Source organism: Rhinopithecus bieti, unplaced genomic scaffold (genome assembly GCF_001698545.2).
Source record: "Rhinopithecus bieti isolate Rb0 unplaced genomic scaffold, ASM169854v2 scaffold_16773, whole genome shotgun sequence".
Taxonomy (NCBI): Eukaryota; Metazoa; Chordata; class Mammalia; order Primates; family Cercopithecidae; genus Rhinopithecus; species Rhinopithecus bieti.
Genome location: NW_016808848.1, coordinates 1094597 through 1116067, shown reverse-complemented (window position 1 = coordinate 1116067; position 21471 = coordinate 1094597). Strand labels below are relative to the sequence as shown.

At 43.6% G+C, this 21471-nt stretch overlaps 1 protein-coding gene across 4 annotated transcripts in view; it reads left to right on the top strand.

Moving 5' to 3' along the window:
- Nucleotides 1-14261, top strand: part of ANP32B (acidic nuclear phosphoprotein 32 family member B) — a 32392-nt gene extending 18131 nt beyond the window's left edge. For 2 of the 4 annotated variants that reach the window (XM_017887584.1, XM_017887585.1), the window contains exons 4-7: nucleotides 3433-3622; nucleotides 9675-9793; nucleotides 10825-10876; nucleotides 13686-14261. In XM_017887584.1, coding sequence (XP_017743073.1) covers nucleotides 3433-3622; nucleotides 9675-9793; nucleotides 10825-10876; nucleotides 13686-13753 — 429 coding nt within the window. In that variant the 3' untranslated portion in view covers nucleotides 13754-14261. Of the gene's footprint in view, nucleotides 1-3432; nucleotides 3623-5948; nucleotides 6045-6080; nucleotides 6248-9674; nucleotides 9794-10824; nucleotides 10877-13685 lie in introns of those variants that run through there. The other 2 variants (XM_017887582.1, XM_017887583.1) reach the window with 2 other exon arrangements.
- Nucleotides 14262-21471: the final 7210 nt, after the last annotated feature.

Below are 21471 nucleotides of genomic sequence, written 5' to 3'. Positions count from 1 at the left end.
TCGTTTGGATTTTAAAGAACAGAGTAGCAGGCAGTACCTTTTCACTGTTGGCCAGTTGATGACTGGCCATTACCTAATTCTCGTGACAGCCTGAATTTTCTGATGATCAGAAGCCTTTTTCAGTGTTGTAGCACACAGCAATGGAGCAGAAGCAAATACTGTGTGGGAGTTGTTTGTTTGCTTGAGTTTTTTCCTGATCTGGTCAGTAATGTGTAAGAGGACCCTCTGGTGGCTGTGAAAGTCTCAGTCCCCCAGGATAGTGAAGGATGAAAAGTAATCTTGGTTGTGTTCACCATTTTTAGAGGATCTACTATACCCATACACTTACTGGGTGCTTTAGGCATGTTTTATTAGTAATTGTCAAAAAAAAAAGCTTAGCTACAAAGTGGATAGAAATAGCATGGCCCTTATTTTATATTGAGGAAGCTAAGGCTTGGGTGAGGCTGAATCCCTTGTCCAGAGTCACACACCCTGTGGCAGAGCCACAGGGCTGCACACCAGAGCTATTTCGAAAAGCCTGGGGTCCCGCCATTCTGCTGTACTTGGCACTGAGATTCCTGGCGGTGCTAGGTTGGTCTCCTGAAGTTCTAACTTGGAGAAGGTGAAGGGGGGAGAAGTTGGGTCCATTTTGACTTCTGGCAGTGTTCTTCAGTGGGGAAAAACACCATCCTCATCCTCATTAACCACATACATTTTGAACACCGTCTACTTTGAGCCCAGTTCTTACAGTCAATGCAATGATTGTGAATGCCTCTGCTTGCTACAGGGACATTAATCGAGAGACAAAGAAGGCATCAATTCAAACTTCCTTGGACACCTTTTTTAAGAGACCTGGGCCATCCAAACCATCCCCCAAAGCCCTTCTAAATTCTAAGAAGGCAAGCAAAATTATTGTTAATAAAATGTTTAATGTTTATTATGGCTAGCCTATTAGCTTACATCAAATTTCTGGTATGGTAGAGTTGTAATTTTTTCTATCAGTATTTACACATTACATGGGAATCCTGAATAATCTGTGTATAGTGTATTTTGTGCCTATTGGGCCTTAAAGCACAATTTTACTACTTTCAGCAGTTCCAGAGTACTATAGTTATTTGGGATTTTTGTTGTTTTCTTGCTTTCATTTCATTTTTCAACCTGCTGGTTGGCATGTCCAAATTCTTTGATAAGGGGTGCTTTGCCAGGAAGTAGCCAGAAATCTCACATAATTGTACAGTTTCAGAAACAGGAGCGCCTTGGAGGCCCTGTATACAGGAAGGGTCAGTTAAACTAGATAGAGAAATGACTTTTGGTATTAAAAAGCATTAGATAAATATCCGAGGTTGTATGTGTTTTTGTGCACCTATTTCTAGGAAATAATTATGAAATATAAATGGCTCATTCCTTTAAGTGGAGAATTTTTAGAGTGAACCTTTTTGGAAAAGCTGCCTGAAGCTGACTCTAGCTGGCACTGAGTCAGTCTTTGTGAAGAGAAAGCCAGTATGCTAGCTAGCTGTCTGGGGTGGCATTGCAGCATTTTTTTCCTCTTTGGCAAGAAGTCATACCTGGGCTTCTGGAAGTCAGGGCCTGACTGGAAGGAAACCTAATCTGAAAATTACATGATACAAAAGCAGCTCTATGACCAGAAGGGCTGGGGACAGCTTTCTTAAGACGTCAAGGAACTGACTATGTAAGCACATTGTTTGATCCACAGACTCTTGGATCATTGTACAATTTGTGTTTTGAGGGGTGCAACGTTTGTCTGTTGCTGTAACCCTGCTGTGTGTTCCCTGCATGAATGAAACAAGTGTGGGAGCCTCTTTCTTGATCAAGAAGATCAAGTTTCTTCATGTGCAGGGGTCAGTAGCCCTTTTCTCTAAGGGCCAAATAGTAGGTTCATTTGGCTTTATAGCTTGTTTTATATAGTCTCTGTCACAACTAGTCTGCTTGGCCATTTTAGCACATAAGGAGCCATACATAAATAAATGAGTGTGACTGTGTTCCAGTAGAGCTTATTTTACAAAAACAAGTGGTGGGCCAGAATTGGCCACTGGACCACCGGTTCCCAACCCCTGCTCTAGAGCCTTGAGGCAGATTTTCATATCATTTTGTATCTCCTCAGAACTACATAGATACCTTGAGTTCTGAAAATAAGGTTTTGTTTTGTCTGCCTTTCTTCTCAGGTCGTTGTGAGTGTTGTAACAGCTTTCCTAATAAAGCAGCAAAGCCTGTTAAGCATCAACATTTATTTTTTAGAAATTATTTCATGTGGAAGTCCTCTTAATGTTTGTTTGGGTGTTTTTAGTACTCTTTTCTTAGAGAATACCAAGGATTTTCTCTTGATTCAGAACCATTAAGGTTGTGTTTGTGAAGCTATCTAGATATATGTACTTATTACCCCTATTCTGGAAGGCACCAGGCTATGTGCTACTTCACATTGGGTTTGCCTTTCATAGGCTGCTCCCTCTTCTATCTACAAGGGTCTACTGTCGCTTCCTGTTGCTATCTCCTGACTTGCCTATAGTGTAGTCTCTTAATTTACCCTTAATCAAAACTTAATAGACCTGGGATTGAAATGCTAGTACACATAATAACAAATGAAGATCTGAGTAAATACATAGACATTTTCCAGTGCACTTTGACTACTCAGAAAACTTGACTTAGGCCAACTTTTTATAGCTTAACTGTTTTTAGATAGATGAAACTGATGGTTCCAAAGAAATAAGGTATTGCAACAAAATTTCAAGGTATGGTAAATAAAATCTGAAGAACTTCACATCATAGAAGCCTGGTAACATGTCAGTCTTTTCCCCAAACATTGAAAAAGAAGAGTGCAATGTTTCTCCATATTTCTGAAGTTTCAACTCTGCGCCCCTCTGCTTTTTCCCCAGCCTGTATTGACTCCTGTCTTCTCTGAAAATAGCTGCATTGCCACACTTTATATTTTATTATATTTCATCCTCTAGTGTTTCATGCCTGTGTCCTAAGTAAAATTGTAAGCACCCTGAGATTGTGTTATAAATCTCTGAATTTTTCCCTATACTACCACCCTAGAACATTAAAGACTGCTTGATACCCAGGAAGTTCTTAATGGCCATTTGATTACTCGAATGTTAACATTTGTTTCAGCTACATTTATTAAACTGTTTGATTGTCTCATACTGTGAAAATATCTGGATTTAATAAAAATTATTTTCAATTTATATTGCTTTAGACTACTACGCTGCCAGAAAAACACATAGTTCTCTGGGAGAGTAGATAAAGGAAGAGAGGGACTAAAGTCTAGTAACCTAATATAAAGGTTGCAAAAGACTTGATGTGTTTTTTTATATATGAGACTGAATGGGTAGCAGGAATCGAATATAGAGCCTAGAATTTTACCTCTTCAAGAGATGGGTTTGTTACTTATATTCCTTTGGTTTAGGAGTTGTGGTTTTTGATCCTTTTCTTCAGAAAAAGTTAGAATGTCTGAAAAGCCTGGACCTCTTTAACTGTGAGGTTACTAACCTGAATGACTACCGAGAGAGTGTCTTCAAGCTCCTGCCCCAGCTTACCTACTTGGATGGCTATGACCGAGAGGACCAGGAAGCACCTGACTCAGATGCTGAGGTGGATGGTGTGGATGAAGAGGAGGAGGATGAAGGTGAGTAAACTCAGCATCCAGTGAACCTGATGTCTGCCTTTCAAAGCCTCTGATAAAAGCTATTGGATGTTGGCCAGGCGCAGTGGCACACACCTGTAATCCCAGCACTTTGGGAGGCCGAGGTGGGGGGCATTGCTTGAGCCCAGGAGTTTGAGACTAGCCTAGGCAACATGGCAATACCTTGTTTCTACAGAAAATAGAAAAAAAAAAATTAGCCAGGTGTGGTGGCACATACCTGGAGTCTTAGCTACTCAGAAGACTGGAGGCAGAGGTGGGAGGATCACTTGAACCTAGGAGTTTGAGGCTACAGTGAGCCATGATTGTGCCTCACTGCACTCCATCTCAGAAGACAGAGAGGCTGCCTCAAAAAAAAAAAGCTACTAGATGTTCTTACTATTGAGGAAAATTGTGTGTGCACGCGCGTGTGTGTGTATATTTTTTTTAATGTAGGCATTCCATTAAATTGATAGCCTAGGCCTATTTCATAAGCCCCTGGCCTCAAGGGATCCTCCCACCTCAGTCTCCCCAAGTGGTGGGATTACAGGGATGAGACATTGAACCTGGCCCGAGAAGCATCTCCTGAAGCCTACAAGCTAGTTTAGGATGCTGCGCATGTTAAACTGTAAACCCCTTACTCTTACAGGCTTGCCACTCTGCTGTTTTCAAGTCTTCCTACTTCAGGGGTCTTCAACCCACAGGCCACAGACAGGTACCACTCCATGACCTGTTAGGAACCAGGCCGCATGAGCAGTGGGGAAGCCTCATCTGTATTTACAGCCACTCCCCATTGCTCATATTACTGTCTGGGCTCCACCTCCTGTCAGATCAATAGTGGTATTAGATTCTCATAGGAGCACAAACCCTATTGTGAACTGCACGTGTGAGGGGTCTAGGTTGCATGCTCCTTTTGAGAATCTAATGCCTGATGATCCAAGGTGGAGCTGAGGTGGTGATGCTAGTGCTGGGGCGTGGCTGCAAATACAGATTAATATTAACAAAGAGGTTTGACTGTACAGAGATCATAATAAATCAATTGCTTGCAGACTCATCAAACCCTATCTCTGAGTAGCAAGTGACAAGCTGCATCTGGTGGCAGGCTTTATAGTGGCAAGTGAGTTGGTGTACTTCAGTTGTACAGCTGCATCTGGTGACAGGCTTTAAGTCAGAATCTGATGCTTAATTTAGTCCGTGCCTGGCCTCCCCATTTTTTTACTTACCACTTCCATCCGCACCTCTTTCCTGCACTGCGTATTCGTCTAAGTCACAGTTTTGGTAGGCCCACAAGCTAACCCTATCCAACATGAGTAAAAAACGTCGCTGGAGAACTTCTTTGTAAAGGGGGAAAGATCCAATAATGAGACAGCGGAAGAGAAGACTGCCAGTGAAAAGAAAGCTTCATTGAAAAGAAAATACCAAGAGTGCTCCTTAAATTACAGGTTCATTGCAACAGATGATTCACATTCTCCAAGCCCACTTTGTATAATATATGGCAACCAGCTATCCAACAAAGCCATGAAACCTTCGAAACCGCTTCACTGGTTGGGCACAGTGGCTCACGCCTGTAACCCCAGCACTTACGGAGGCCAAGGTGGATCACCGGAGGTCAGGAATTCAAAGACCAGCCTGGCCAACATGGGGAAACCCCGGCTCTGCAAAAATACAAAAATTAGCCAGGCATGGTGGTGCATACCTTTAGTCCCAGCTTCTCAGGAGGCTGAGGCATGAGAATTGCTTGAACCTGGGAGGCAGAGGTTGCAGTGAGCCGAGATTGCGCCACTGCACTTTAGCCTGGGCGATAGAGCAAGACTCCATCTCACAAAAAAAAAAAAAGAAAAAGTTGCTTCACCACTTGGAGACCAAGCACCCTGCATTTAAAAGACAAGCCTTTGGAGTTTTTCAAAAGAAATAAATGTGAACATGAAAAACAGAGGCAATTATTGAAAGCTTCCACTTCATCAAATGTGACTGCAATGAGAACATCTCATTCTTAGTGGCTAACTACATTGCTAAAGCAAAGAAGTCCTTAACTAACTGCATTGCTAAAGTAAGACGCCCTTTACTGTTGAAGAGTTGATCCTGCCTGCTGCTAAGGACATTTGTCATGAACTTTTAGGAAAGGCTGCAGTTAAGCTGCAGTTCAAAAGGTGGCACGTGTTCCTCTTTCGGCTAGCACCATAACTAGATGAATTGATGAAATAGGAGAGGATATTGAGGCGCAGTTGTTAGAGAGGATTGATGAGTCACCGTGGTACGCAATACAGGTTGATGAGTCTGCCAGTGTTGACAACATGGCAACAATGCTTGTTTTTGTGCGATATATTTTCAGGAGGATGTGCATGAGACTATGTTATGTGTACTTCGTTGCCAGCCAACACCACAGCTGCAGAACTATTCAAGTCTTTTGAATGATTACATATCAGGAAAACTGAATTGGTCATTTTGTGTCGTATATGCACAGATGGAGCGGCTTCCATGACTGGACGGCTTTCTGGTTTACTACTCAAGTCAAAGAGGTCACTTCTGGATGTGAGTCTATGCACTGTGTCATCCTTAGAGAAATGCTGGCTAGCTGATAAATGTCACCTGAACTTAACTTTTTGCAGGATGTGATTAAAATTATCAACCACATTAAAGTACATGCCCTTAACCCGTGTCTGTTCACACAGCTCTGTGAGATGGATGCAGAGAACACTTCTCTTACACAGAGAAGCGAGATGGCGTTCTAAAGGTGGATCGCTGGCCAGAGTTGTTGAGTTACGAGGCCTGCTCTAGAGATTTCTTTTAGAATTAACAGTCACCACTAGCAGAACATTTTAGTAACACAGAATAAGTGGTAAAACTTTTTTTTTTAAGTTCAGGGGTACATGTGCAGGTTTGTCGCATAGATAAACATGTGCCATCCCATCACCTAAGTATTAAGCCCACTGTCCATTAGCTAGTCTTCCTGATGCTCTCCCTCCACAGCCCCCACAGGCCACAGTGTGTGTTGTTCCCCTCCACGTGTCCATGTATACTCACCATTCAGCCCCTACTTATAAGTGAGAACATACGTTATTTAGTTTTCTGTTCTGAGCATTGGGATTTTTGACATGTTTCAACCAGTAGCAGTGATTTTGAAAGAGCCTGAGCCAGGGCCGCCTTTCTCGCAGCTGGTGCATGATCACCTATCTCAGCTTTCAAAAGAGTTTGAGCATTACTTCCCAACCACAAAAGACCCCGACCTGGGAAGGAATGGATCCACGACCCATTTGTGAATAAGCCAGGTCAATCGACTTTGTTCATGCTTGAAGAGGATCAACTGGTTGAGATCGCAAATGGCAGTGGCCTTAAAAGTATGGTTTGAGACAACTTCAAAATCTCTATATTCTGGATTAAAATCAAGGTGGAATATCCCAAGGTTGCCAAAACACTGAAAAACCTGCTTCCATTTCCAGTATCCTATCTTTGTGAAGCAAAGGTTTCTGCAGTGACAGCAACCAAAACAAGATTATGGAGTATACTGGACATAAGCAGCACACTTCGGGTGTCAGTGTCTGTCATTGCCCCCAGATGAGACTGTCTAGTTGCAGGGAAAACAAGCTCAGGGTTCCCACTGATTCCACATTATCATGAGTTGTATAATTATATCATTATATATTACAATGTAATAATAGAAATAAAGTGCAGAATAAACATAATGCATTTGAATCATCCTGAAACCATCCCCCAACCCCCAGGCTGTGGAAACATTGTCTTCCACAAAACTGGTCCCTGGTGCCAAAAAGGTTGAGGACCACTGTCCTACTGTACTACAGTCATCATCTTGGGTAAATACTTATCTCTTGATTCATAGGGCCTGACACTTAGTAGGTACTTGGTACCTGTTTGTTATTGCCAACTATAAATAAAATAGCTTTCCCTTCCATTGACATATGACCAGAGTTTTAAAAGGTAATGATTTCAAATAACTATATGTTAGATTCCGTTTTTCATTCATAAGGGAAATAATCTCTGATCATAACATAGAATTAAAAGATGATTTTCAGTAGTTTTGGCATTTGACCCAGAATGTTTACATATTTTACAGATTTCCTGATTTTAAGACGTAACTAATACTTTCTACCCAAGATATCACTCCTGATAAGTTTGTGTTTTCTTTGCGTGCTGAGTTTGTTTACTCTCAGTCACTCTTAGAATAAAACACTTCTTACTTCCAGGTGGCTTAGAGCAGAGTTTCCAACATTTTTGGCACCAGGGACTGGTTTCATGGAAGACAGTTTTTCCACAGATGCGGGAAAGGGGTTGGGAGCAGCAGCTGAATGGTTTTGAGAGGAAACCATTCCACCTTAGATCAGGCATTAGATTCTCATAAGGAGTGCACAGTCTAGATCCCTCCCATGAGCAGTTCACAATAGAATTTGCACTCATGAGAATCTAACAGGTGATGTGACAGGAGGCAGAGCTCAGGTGGTAATGTTCACTGGCCTGCTCTTCACCTCCTGCTGTGTGACCCAGGCCACGGACCAGTGCCAGTCCTGGGAGTTGGGGACCCCTGGCTTAGACGAAGCAGAATGATTAGTTTTCACATCAGTCAGTATAAATACCTCTTTTCTTTAAAAATTAGCACATACAGCAGAAATTATCAACAAAATAGAGGAAGAAAAGAAGGAGTTTGGGTGCAATTAATGGAAGCATTTTTGCAGTTTTATTTTGAAGCATATTGAGACAGGCAAAAGTTAATGAGTTATAAGGTGGTAAAATGGATAGAGAATAGGACATCTCACCTACTTCCAAATGTTATGTCCCTTTGTCCCTTCTATAGTTTTCCATTTTCCTAAAACCGTTTGTGCTTGTTGTCTTTTAAGTTCATCTCAAGGACAGCCACATGTGCAAGAGCTGGTAAAGGACATTCCTTGGAAGGTGGGGGTCAGTTCCTGAGGGGAAAGATGGATCAGCCAACAAATACTGGAGCATTTCCTATGTGCCAGGCACTATGGAAAATAGTGATTAAAAATAATAATAATAAAATAAAAGATTCCTATCCTCTTGGACCTTACAGAGAAATGGTTATATATTTTTTAAATCATAAATAGGCTATGTATGGTGGCTCACACTTGTAATCCTAACACACTTGGGAAGGGTGAGGAAGGATGATTGCTGGAATCCAGGAGTTCAAGACCAGCCTGGGCAACATAGCCAAACCCCATCTGTACAGAAAAAAATTGTTTTAAATTAAAAATCGTAAATAATAATTGCAAGTAAGCAAAGTGTGTTGTAATGGAGAAGCACCACATACTCATGGTGAGAGCCTATGACCTGACATTGGGAGGTCTGGTGAGTAAGACTGCCTAAGCAAGTGATGTTGACTGAAACTCCAAGGTGGAGTCAGAGTTAGCCAAGCAAAGAGGATGGAAAGAGCATGCAGAGACCAGGAGGCAGGTGAGAGCATGGTGAGCTCTAGGACCCAGGAGAAGCAAGAACTGCCACACTAGCAGTCTGCACAATCAGGTAAAGATGCAGGTGCCTCTCAGCCTCCTGTCCCCTGAGTCACGGGGTTATTATGGGTGTTTCTCAGGTTTCTGATTTGAGCAGCTGACTGTGACTCTGGTGGTATCATTACCCAAGAGAAGGTACATGATTTTTTTTTTTTTTTTTTTACTTTTACTGTGGAAAATTTCAGACAGTAACAAAGGTAAAAATAATAGCGAAACAAACCCCCATGTTCTTATCACTCAACTTCAGCAATTATTGATCATAGCTGATCTTGGTTTATTCCTGCGTACCCTTCCCTTCTTCCCCACTCTATATTATTTTGAAGCAAATCTTAGCCATTGTATCATTTCATCAGCGAGAATTAAAGTGTTTGTCCTGTCTACTAGGACTTCTAGCTCTCTTGATTTTATGGGACTCTATTGGACAAAGGGACTGAGCTTTGTCTCGTAGTAGAAAGAAAGTGACTGCAGTTCGTGGCCTTACCAGCATTTGTTCTGTGAGCCAGCCCACAGATCCTCAATACCTTGTGCCCTGTGGAGCATCGAGGATATTTAATGAATCCCTTTTGGACTGTTTTCAGAAGGAGAAGATGAGGAAGATGAGGAGGATGAGGATGGTGAAGAGGAGGAGTTTGATGAGGAAGATGATGAAGATGAAGATGTAGAAGGGGATGAGGATGATGATGAAGTCAGTGAGGAGGTCAGTGCAGCTGTTTTCTACCTTGCTTCCTATTTGTAATTACAACAAAAGCGAGGGTTTCAAAAAGATGACGAAAGAAAAGAAAAACACCTTTTGAAGAAATTAGTATACCTGTGAATACATTTACAATATGAATCTGGCTAATTTAGTTTTTGTCTGCCTTTAAATAACTACTAAATGGAATGCCTACTGAACTCAAACTAGTACGGTTCCTGGCTGTGCAAGGTAAGTTCTGGCCCTCTGGGGGAAGGAATGAGTTGAGTATTCAGTATGGTGAGAAAACTGGAAATGTTGAGAATTGATGGTATGTCTGTTCCTTCATTGAATTGTAGGGAAGTCTATGTTTACCAAGTCTAAATTTTTTCTTGTATATTCAGTTTAATTCAGTAAATATATACCTGCTATGTTAAAGAGTTGGGGGTACAAAATGAAATGAGATTGTGGTGTGCCCTGAAAGAGCAGATAGTCTGGTTTGTAGAATACCCAATAATAGAGGATCCCTGAGGAAATGAATGCTATACGAGGGCAGGAGAAAACAGTGTCTTGACTTTGACCCTCAAAGAGGTTTGAGAAACAGGCAGACAACATTAGTTGTTAACAAAATGCATCCTCTTTTGTAGTATAAAAATAAGGCTAGGGATTTGTGTGATCTCATTAGGTGTATGATTGACATTAAGGTTCTGAAAGAAGCTTTGTATATGAATGGGATATAGAAAGGAATTTTTGTCTAAACCGGTTTTGAAATTTGAGATTTTAAGATGATTTCTTGAATTATCCAAAGTTATATACTAATTAAATATCTAGCAAATGAACTGCTTGCTTCTTAAAAAAGTTTTTTTTAGAAAATTATAAAGCACATTAAGGAAAATCAGTGGGTCTTGGTACATCAAAGTAGATAAAAATAACATTACAGTTTCCTGCTTGATTGATATTGTCGCATTTATTTGTACTTAGTTTGGCAGAATTTGTACTATTTGCACTTTTCAGTTTGGCAGAATTAATCTAATGTTAGGCTGTTTGCTGTTCTTTAGGAAGAAGAATTTGGACTTGATGAAGAAGATGAAGATGAGGATGAAGATGAAGGTGGGCCTAATGCATGCATTTTGATCATTCTCAGTTAAAAATTAGATAAAAACATCCATTATTTAGAATTTGATCCCACTGAGAAGAAAATAAAATACCCTTGGCTCTGGCGGTCTACACACACATTCACGTTCTCGTTTCTATCATCCCATCAGTGTGTCTGTGCTGGTGCAGGCTCCTTGCTGCTACAGCAGTTATTCCTGTCTGATGGCATGGGTCCTGTTGGTCTTCAGTCTTCATGGGTTTTTTTGGGCGGGGGGTGGTGGTGTTTTGAGACAGAGTCTCATTCCGTTGCCCAGGCTGGAGTGCAGTGACACTATCTCGGCTCACTGCAAGTTCCGCCTCCTGGGTTCACGCCATTCTCCTGCGTTAGCCTCCCAACTAGCTGGGACCACAGGCGCCTGCCACCACGCCCAGCTAATTTTTTGCATTTTTAGTAGAAACAGGGTTTCACCATGTTAGCCAGGATGGTCTCTCTCTCCTTACCTCGTAATCAGCCCACCTCAGCCTCCCAAAGTGCTGGGTCTAATTACAGGCATGAGCCACCATGCCCGGCCTGTTGTGTTTTTTGAGATGGAATCTCACTCTGTCGCCCAGTCTGGAGTTCACTGGTGCAATCTCAGGTCACTACAGCCTCCACCTCCCAGGTTCGAGCAATTCTCTGCCTCAGCCTCCCGAGTAGCTGGGATTACAGGCATGCACCACCACACTTGGCTAATTTTTGTATTTTTAGTAGAGACAGGGTTTCACCATGTTGGCCAGGCTGGTCTCGAATTCCTGGCTTCAAGTGATCCACCCACCTCGGCCTCCCAAATTACTGGGATTACAGGCATGAGCCACTGTGCCTAACCTGGTCCCCATGTTTTAAATATGTTTTTAGGACCAGTCATTTGGTTTACTGCCAAGTGTGAGGTTTCTGTGTTTGGGAGTTATTTCATTTAAAAAAAAAAAAAGGCTTTAATAATTGAACCATCATTTTCAGGATATATAAACAGATGTAGCAGTTTCCCAGTTTTATCAGTGTTAGTCCTTTCCCCACTACAACCAACACGAGTGAAATAGCTGTTACTTAAAATTTAATACTGTTGAAAGTATGCCACCCTGGACAACATAGACCCTGTCTCGACAAAAAATTTAAAAGTTAGCTGGGAACGGGTGGGGTGGCTCATGCCTGTAATCTCAGCACTTTAGGAGGCCGAGGCAGGTAGATCTCCTGAGTTCAGGAGTTCGAGAGCAGCCTGGCAACATGGTGAAATCCTGTGGTGACACGCAGTCAAACCCAGGAGGCAGAGATTGCGGTGAGCTGAGATCACACCACTGCACTCCCCTGGACAACAAAGCAAGACTCTGTCTCAAAAATAAAAAAGTTAGCTGCTCATGGTGGTACACGCCTATAGTCCCAGCTACTCGGGAAGCTGAGGTGGGAGAACTGCTTGAAGTTGCAGTGAGGCTGTGATGGTGCCGACGCACTCCAACCTGAGTGACAGAGGGAGACCTTGTATCAAAAAATAAATAAAAGTCTCATGTTTGTGTCTCAGAATCAGGTGTTCACTGTGCTTTTGGCTCATGTTTTCTCAGCATCCACTTTGTGTCAAGCTCTCAATTACATTTACACTAGATATTACCCTGGTTAGGACCTGGTCACTGCCTTTAAGAACCTGTATGATTGGGAGACCGAGGCGGGCGGGTCATGAGGTCAGGAGATCGAGACCATCCTGGCTAGCACAGTGAAATCCCATCTCTACTAAAAATACAAAAAAATCAGCCGGGTGTGGTGGCGGGCGCCTGTAGTCCCGAGTCAAGATCGCACCACTGCACTCCAGCCTGGGCAACAGAGTGAGACTCTGTCTCAAAAAAAGAAAAAAAGCTGTCTGAAATACGATTTTAACATATAGTTAATTTCATTAAAATAACCATGATTTTATTAGTTGAAAAAGTTGGTCTATATGTAAGTCTCTGTGTCTCGACTACATAATACTCTTAAGAAGTTCCTTTATAGTTAATACTAGTTTGCTACAATTTGAGTCTTAACGATGTTCCATACTAAGTGTTTTTTGTGTTATTTAATTCTCATAGTAACATTTTAAAGTCAGTACCATTGTCCCCATTTTACAGATGAAAAAGACTTAAAGAGGTTAAGCTTGTCCGAGGTCACTTGAAAATAAGCATGGCTTGAAGACATGCTAGATAGCACGAGGGTTTTTGTTTTGTTTTTTTGGAGACACAGTTTTGCTCTTGTCACCCAGTTGGAGTGCAGTGGCACAATCTCAGCTCACTGCAACCTCCACCTCCCGGATTCAAGCAATTCTCATGCTTCATCCTCCGGATTACAGGTGCATGCCATCATGCCTGGCTGATTTTTTTTTTTTTTTTTTTTTTTAGTAGAGACAGGGTTTCACCACGTTGGCCAGGGTGGTCTGGAACTCCTGACCTCAGAAGATCCGCCCGCCTTGGCTTCCCAAAGTGCTGGGATTACAGGCATGAGCCACCGCGCCTGACCAGCTCAGGTTATTAATACGCATTTTAGTAACTGCTAGATTTGTAAAAAGAAGGATCTGGAAGAAAACACCTTAAAATTGAGGAAACTGGATTAACTTTCCTGTGTGAGTTGAGGTGCTGCTGTGCATTTTGCTTTTCTTGGTTCTGTGGTCACCACTTAAATACTCGCTATTAATCACCTATATTAATCTGATCAAGTTTACATTGTTTTATCCCCTAACTGTCAAAAACTTTGTTGTTGCCTTCATTGGCAGTAATCCTAGCAAAATGCCTTGCCACTGTCCTAAAGTCAATTTTTGTTACTGTTCAGAGGAGGAAGAAGGTGGGAAAGGTGAAAAGAGGAAGAGAGAAACGGATGATGAAGGAGAAGATGATTAAGACCCCAGATGACTTGCAGAAACAGAACTGTTCAGTATTGGTTGGACTGCTCATGGATTTGGTAGCTGTTTAAAAAAAAAAAAAAAAGGTAGCTGTGATACAAACCCCAGGACACCCACCCACCCAAAGAGCCAAAGAATAGTTCCTGTGACATTCCGACTTCCTTCCATGTAGTCCCTCTTGGTAATCTGCCACCAAGTTTGTGGACTTCACCCCAACAAAATTGTAAGCGTTGTTAGGTTTTTGTGTAAGACTCTTGCTGTAGCGTGGATAGCTGTGATTGGTGAGTCTACCGTCTGTGGCTACCAGTTACACTGAGATTGTAACAGCATTTTTACTTTCTGTACAACAAAAAAGCTTTGTAAATAAAATCTTAACATTTTGGGTCTGTTTTTTCATGCTTTTCTTTTTAATTATTATTATTTTTTTTTTACATTAGGACATTTTATGTGACAACTGCCAAAAAAGTATTTTTAAGAATTTAAGTGAAATAAACACGTTACTCTTTGGTAAAGCCTAGTTGTATGCTTACATTTTTAAATTACACTCTCATTGTAAGCTCATGTTAAAACACACCAAAGAACTGGTTTATTTGGCATTTTTATATTAGTAGTTGTTGAGGGCAATTGCACAAATGTGTAGGATCTTTAAGCATTTAGATCAAATCCTCATTGATAACTGAGGAGTAAATGAAGCATACTTTTAAAAATAATGTTCAAAATGGAATACTGTGGTGCCCTGAAAACCAGTAAAATAATGTTAGGTTTCAAGTATTACGTGAATTAAGGGAAAGAAGATAGTGTAAAGCAGAAGGCCTTCACCAGAATCCCAAGAGATCTGAATTCTAGTTCTGACTCTGCCACTGATTTTCTCTGTGACCTTGTGTTGACTCTGGATCACCTCCCAGTCTGTAAAATTGAGGGGGTGTGACCAAATGGCTTCTCAAGTCACTTGTAGCACTGATGTTCTGTGACCCTTGTTGACAGGAAGGTCTGAAGAGGAAAATGGGCTTTGCACTAGGCTGAAACATGTAGGGTTTGACTGATGGGTGAACACAGTATGGTTTGTTGTCAAGACAGGCGTGAAAAGGGGGAATGACGTGAAAAGCCTCACCAAGCAATGGATAGGCACTGCCTGAGGTCAACTCAGGTTTTCCAGAAGATGGAAATTTTCTCTATTCTTACAGATCTTAAAAAGATGGGTGAGAAAGGAGAAGGATATTCTGTCTATTCAGTGATTAACCATTTATTAAAAATAGATGTATGACTGCATTATCAATACAGTTTTTTATAGTGGAAGATTTAAGGATTGTTTTAGTAAATCTTAGCTTACGGCTACTAGAATGAGTGAGGTTTTTGATGCATGTAAATGCAATATGTAAAATTGGAATCTAATTTAAATTTATAACTAACAGAAGTCACAGTCTATGGAGCCCTCAAATTCTGTACTTTAAAATCAAAATCTCCCATAGACTTTAAAATGGAGTTTCTTTTTTGCAAAGAAAATCCAAGAAAATTTGATTTCTGATTTTACAGGTATTACTTTATTTTCCCCAACCATAAGGCCATTTTGGCAAACCTTCAATACATTGTAAAATGGTTTCTTCTGTAGCCTAGGTGTGTCTTTAAGGTTTTGCTTATTTGTCAAATATCAAATACAGTAACTGTGAGTGATTATTTTTCCTGGTTTTTTGTTTTGTTTTGTTAGTTTCTGTTTTCTTTTCTTTTTTTTTTTGAGACGGAGTCTCGCTCTGTCGCCCGGGCTGGAGTGCAGTGGCCGGATCTCAGCTCACTGCAAGCTCCGCCTCCCGGGTTCACGCCATTCTCCTGCCTCAGCCTCCCAAGTAGCTGGGACTACAGGCGCCGCCACCTCGCCTGGCTAGTTTTTTGTAGTTCTTAGCAGAGACGGGGTTTCACCGTGTTAGCCAGGATGGTCTCGATCTCCTGACCTCATGATCCGCCCGTCTCGGCCTCCCAGAGTGCTGGGATTACAGGCTTGAGCCACCGTGCCCGGCCTGTTAGTTTTTTTTAAAGAAAGTTTACAGAACTTTCCAGTATCTCCCAAGCCTGTAGGATATGCCAGGCTCATTGGCTAGGCAAAAGGGAAGGGAATTGGGTTAAAGAGACAAGCCAGCCTTTGGTGCTCATAGTAACTAGTCAGGAAGAAAAGACATCAACACAAGTAATATTTACTAGGGCCTAGGAGCAAGAGGTTTAGGTAGGTTTTAGTGTAGCTCAGAGGCTGGAGAGGTAGCACCTAACCCTGAGGGAGGGAAGCTTCTTAGAAAGTACTTGAGCTGCACATGCAAGTGGGAATAGCGTTTGTAAATGGGAATAGAGAAGGGAGTATCTTGGTAAGCAGAGGTTAGAGGTAGGAAACTGCTGAATACAGTTAGATACAAGTAGATTTGATAACACGTGAATAGATGATACTGGACAAGTCATTTGGGCCCTTACAGAGGGCCTTGAAGGTCAAACCCTTTCTGTGCATTATAGTAAAATGTTGATTGCATCTCTAAGTGGCTGGTGTAGATGCCTTTGACATGGTCCTCTGAGAAGCAAGCTGTTTGGTGATGAGGTCACACAGCAGACTATTTTTGGAGTTTGTCTCCTATCTGAAGGAGAACATTGAGAGGATTTGCTTCCAGTTCTGCAGTAAAATGAGTTATAAAATGTCTGAGCTGGGTGGCAGCTATGATGGGCTAGATGACTGGTTCTGACTAGCTGCTCCAAGGTTGGTGGAGGTGTATTTCACATACACACCTACATTGGTGTGCCATCTTTTTGAAGCTATTATTCCATGCTTTGAAATGTTGAAGCCATTGTTTGTAAAGATGGGGAAACAGGCACAAGAGATGATCCAGGACTGGCCCAAGGTGTCTTTGTGAAGCAGTGAAAGAGCCTAAAAACCATGGCGCCTTGTTTTTTTTTCTTTTTTTTTTTGATATGGAGCCTTGCGCCGTCGCCCAGGCTGGAGTGCAGTGGCACAATCTCGGCTCGCTACAACTTTCACCTCCCGGGTTCAAGCAATTCTCCTGTCTCAGCCTCCCAAGTAGCTGGGACTACAGGCGCCCGCCACCACGCCCGGCTAATTTTTGTATTTTTAGTAGAGACGAGATTTCACCGTACTGGTCAGGCTGGTCTTGACTGACCTCAGGTGATCCACCTACCTCGGCCTCCCAAAGTGCTGGGATTACAGGCGTAAGCCACTGTGCCCGGCCTATGGTGCCTTGTTTTCAACCTCTGCTCTTACCTTTAGTTCACTCCTGTTTGAGGAGTCCAGTGCCTGAAGAATGATACTGGCTAGCGTGGAAATGCACAGACTACCTTGTGTAAGATACTGCACCCTACCCGTGCCTGTATCACCACCACCACGACTCCTGGTACATACTCCAGGATAGGTACAGTAGAGTTGAGTCATCCTGTTCCCTGGCATTCCTATTTGGGCTGCACTACCTACCCCATCACCAGAGGAAGGTGAGACGGAAGCACAAAGTGGTTGTACACTATGCTATGACCTTCCAGTTTTCTGCAGCTCTGTTGCGTTGTGCTGACATCAATTTTAATGAGGGTGTTGATACCGCTGTGTTGACACTTTGGAAAGGGAATCAAGTTACTAGTAGACTTAAGCTTCAGCCAGCCAAACAGTTGCTCTGCAGGAAAACCACCAAGATTGCAGTGAGTGTGAAAGTTCTCAGAGCCAATTAGGTCAGCTTGATAATCTCTGATCAAGTGGGTATTTTATAACTTGTCCCAGTGGTGTTGGGAGGGCATATAGAGAAAATACTATATTACTTTTTGTTGAGATGGTCTGACTCTGTCACCAACGCTGGAATACACTGGCACAGTCATGGTTCACTGCATGTTCAACCTGGGCACAAACAATCCTCTCACCTCAGCCGAGTAACTGGGACTATAGGCGCGTGCCACCATGCCTGGCTAAATAGTTTTTATAAAGACGAGGTCTCACCATGTTGCACAGGCTGGTTTCAAACCCCTGGGCTCAAGTGATCCATCCTGACTTGAACTCTCAAAGTGCTGGCTTTATAGACATGAGCCACCACACCTGGCCAGAGCTAACTCTATTTCCGATTAAGGGGACTCGACCCTTGGGGTGTCTGTGTTTAAGACAGCACTCCCCAACGCCAGCCCTGGGAGAGGAATAGTGGAGGTATGGTGAGGGAGGCCTCAAACTGAGAATCTAGAGATCTGTAGCCCCAACCTGGCCACTGAATGGTATTTGCTCCCCCTCTGTCACTTCCCCTCTGTGAACCTCCAGTTCCTCAACTGAAACTCTGAGGCCCAAGCTAAGTGAGCCTGCAGGTTGTTTCAACTGTACAAATCTGCATGTGGTTCACTGTGAACCTAACCAGCAACAAGGATGCTAATAGTTTTTCATGCTCTTACTCCCAGTTACCCTCTCAAGGAGTAGGTAAGGGTTTGGGTTAGTAGAAAATGTCAGAGCTGTGTTTAGGCTGATGGAATTGAAAAGGATAAACCAGTAGCAGGGGGCCAGATGAGAGCTGCACCTCAGTGAAGGAGGTGTCTTCCAGAAACTGCCATAGGTATATACATAAGTTGGTCAGACTAGTCAGTCATCTAGTAGCGTTACAGATGCAGGTTAGCACATATATCTGCCATCGATGGTCATTTATTGAGAGGAATTTAGTCCTCAACTTCCCTGAAAAATAACCTATAATCCCCTTTTATGGATGTGGAAACTGAAGGATTTAGAGGTGAAGTGCCCTACCCAATGTCATGTAGCTAGTAATGGTGGCTGGACTGGGATCCAAACCCAGCTCTACCTAAACCCAAAGCTGCTGTGTGTCACCATATGTCCCTCCCTAGGGCCCTTGCTCCTGGCTCAGTTATGATGAGAACATCGGTGGGCCTATTTCTCCCTTAGTCCAAAGTAGGGAGCAAAGTAGACACTAGCTAACAAGACTCATTGGTTCCAAAGGTTCAGGACAGGGTGAGAACAGAGCTAAAGTTTCCAGGGTTGGAACCATAAAATGCTTAGGGACACAGGCAAACACTGAGCACTGTAAATACTGACAACTGGCCGGGCACAGTGCCTCGCGCCTGTGATCCCAGCACTTTTGGAGGCCGAGGTGGGTGGATCACCTGAGGTCAGGAGTTCGAGACCAGCCTGGCCAACAGGGTGAAACCCCATCTCTACTAAAAATACAAAAAATTAGCCAGGCATGGTGGTGGGCACCTGTAATCCCAGCTTCCTGGGGGGCTGAGGCAGGAGAATCGCTTGAACCCAGGAGACAGAGGTTGCAGTGAACTGAGATTGCATCATTGCACTCCAGCCTAGGCAGCAAGAGTTAAATTCCATCTCAAAAATAAAAAATAAATAATACTTACAACTACAACTCTTATGATAATTTCACACTGTGGGAGGCAGCCTTGTCATACACCATCTTAGAGAACTTGCCAAAGACCCTTTGCTTCTTGGAACTCAGTTTTCTCATTTATAAATTGTGAGAGCCCTGCCTACTCTCTGAGTCAATAAGCTAGACAGGGCCAGACACCCATAAGGAGTAACTTAAGAAGAGCTGGGGACAGCCTATGCTATGGGCCTCTGTCGGTGATAGACTGCACTAGTGTGCATCCAGCCAGGGCCTGAGCACATGAGAAATCCCTAGAAGTGGTTCTGCGTAGCCGATGCTAGACCAGCTGCACCTGGGAGTTACAGTAGCAATGTGTGGGTCAGAAGCCAGCAGAGTGAGTGACCTGGCTCTGGGGAGTTTGACAGTGGGTGAAGGGCCCTGCCGGCCCCAAGAATGAGAATTCCCATCCAGCCCTGGCTTCTTCCATTCCAGTGACTGGGTCAGGGCCTGATCTGCCCTTAGGCTCCCTTCCTGCTGGAACATGGGGCCATCGTTTCCTGCTTCTGTAGCCACCTAGTTCCCCCCACAGCTACCTGTCCAGATCCTACCTACAACCAACCTGCCAAGCTCAGGCTTGACCAGCCACTGACCTGCCTGAGCCCTGCTTCTGACAAAGGGAATGATGACCCCTGATGTGCCCATGGCTCACTGCAGTTTACAGGCTCTTTCACATTCACTGTCTTGTTCAAAGGAGGCAGTGTGAGGATCTGACCCCATCTTTCAGACAAGGGAACTGAGGCTCAGGTTCACTTGCAAGGTCCCAGAGTGCAGATCAAGGGTGACTTATTTCCCTGCCTGCCTTATGCTACTCTTGGGAAAGACGGGGTGAGGCAGCTAATGGGACTGCTAGGACCACTCCATTTAGGCAAAGCTTGTCTCAGTGGATGGGAATTTCTGAAACCTAGAGCTCTCCACAATGCAGGTGTTTTCAGTAAGTGGAAGACAAAAGAAACGAAGCTGAGGAAATCCAAGCTCCCACTCACAGCTTCTCCTGGGTCTGCATTACTGACCACCTGAGAGTCCTCAGTGCTGGCCCGCCACCCCCAGCTTGTCCTCCACCACTGCTCAAGTAACCACACAGCTGGTGCTCTCAGCAGCTCCAAGCTCAGGAACTTTCTGTGACTTCCCAGGGCCTGCAGAGCACTCCTGGCATTGTTTCCCCACCAACCTGCTCTCAATCCACCTTTCAGCCTTCTTTTCACACTGCCCCCACATGCCCTAGCTGGCCATCTGCACATTGTCGCACTTTGACTTTGTTCAAGCTACCTCCTCTGTCTCTTTCCTTACCTGTACCAGCAAAATCCATCCCAGTATTTAAGAACCAGAGCAAAGGCATTAGCCCCAGAGAGCCTGGCAGGCAGGAGGCTTCCTTCCCTGGATTTCCCGTTGGATGGCCTTGATGACTCGTTCTGGCCCTGGCAGTGGCTGCTCTGCTCCCTGTCCTGTCTCCCCTGCCAGATAGCACTCTGGGCCATGTGTCTGATTCCTCTTGCTGCGCCCCGTGTGCTGGCACTCAGTGAATGTTTCCTCAATGACCAAATGTATTCATTTCCAGGGGCCACTATGACAAAGTACCACACACTGAGTGGCTTAAACAACAGAAATTGATTGTCTCACAGTTCTGGTACCTAGAAGTCCAAGATCTAGGTGTCAGCAGGATGGGTTCCTTCTGAGGCTGCTCCAGGCCTTTCTCCTTGGCTGGGGATGGCCATCTTTTCATGTGTCCCTTCACATGGAGTTTTCCCTGTGTATGTGTGTGTCTATGTGCAAACTGCCCTTTTTTTTGAGGTAGAGTCTCACTCTTATGGCCCAGGCTGGAGTGCAATGGTGTGATCTCAGCTCACTGCAACCTCTGCCTCCTGGGTTCAAGTGATTCTCCTGTCTCAGCCTCCCAAGTAGCTGGGATTACAGGTTTGTACCACCACAACCAACTAATTTTTATATTTTTAGTAGAGAGGGGGTTTCACCATATTGGCCAGGCTGGTCTCGAACTCCTGACCTCAGGTGATCCGCCTGCCTTAGCCTCCCTAAGTGCTAGGATTACAGGTGTGAGCCACCGCACCCAACCCCTTTTCCTTTTCCTTTTGTTTTCTTTTCTTTTTTTTTTTTTTTCTAGACCTGGTCTCTGTCTGTCACCCAGTCTGTAGTGCGGTGGCGTGGTTATAGCTCACTGTAGCTGTGAACTCCTGGGCTCGGGTGATCTTCCCACCTCAGCCTCCTGAGTCACTGGGATTGCTGGCATGAGCCACTGCATGCTGCCCAACTGCCCTTTTCCTAAGGATACCAGTCGTCTGGGATTAGGGCCCACCCTAATGACCTCATC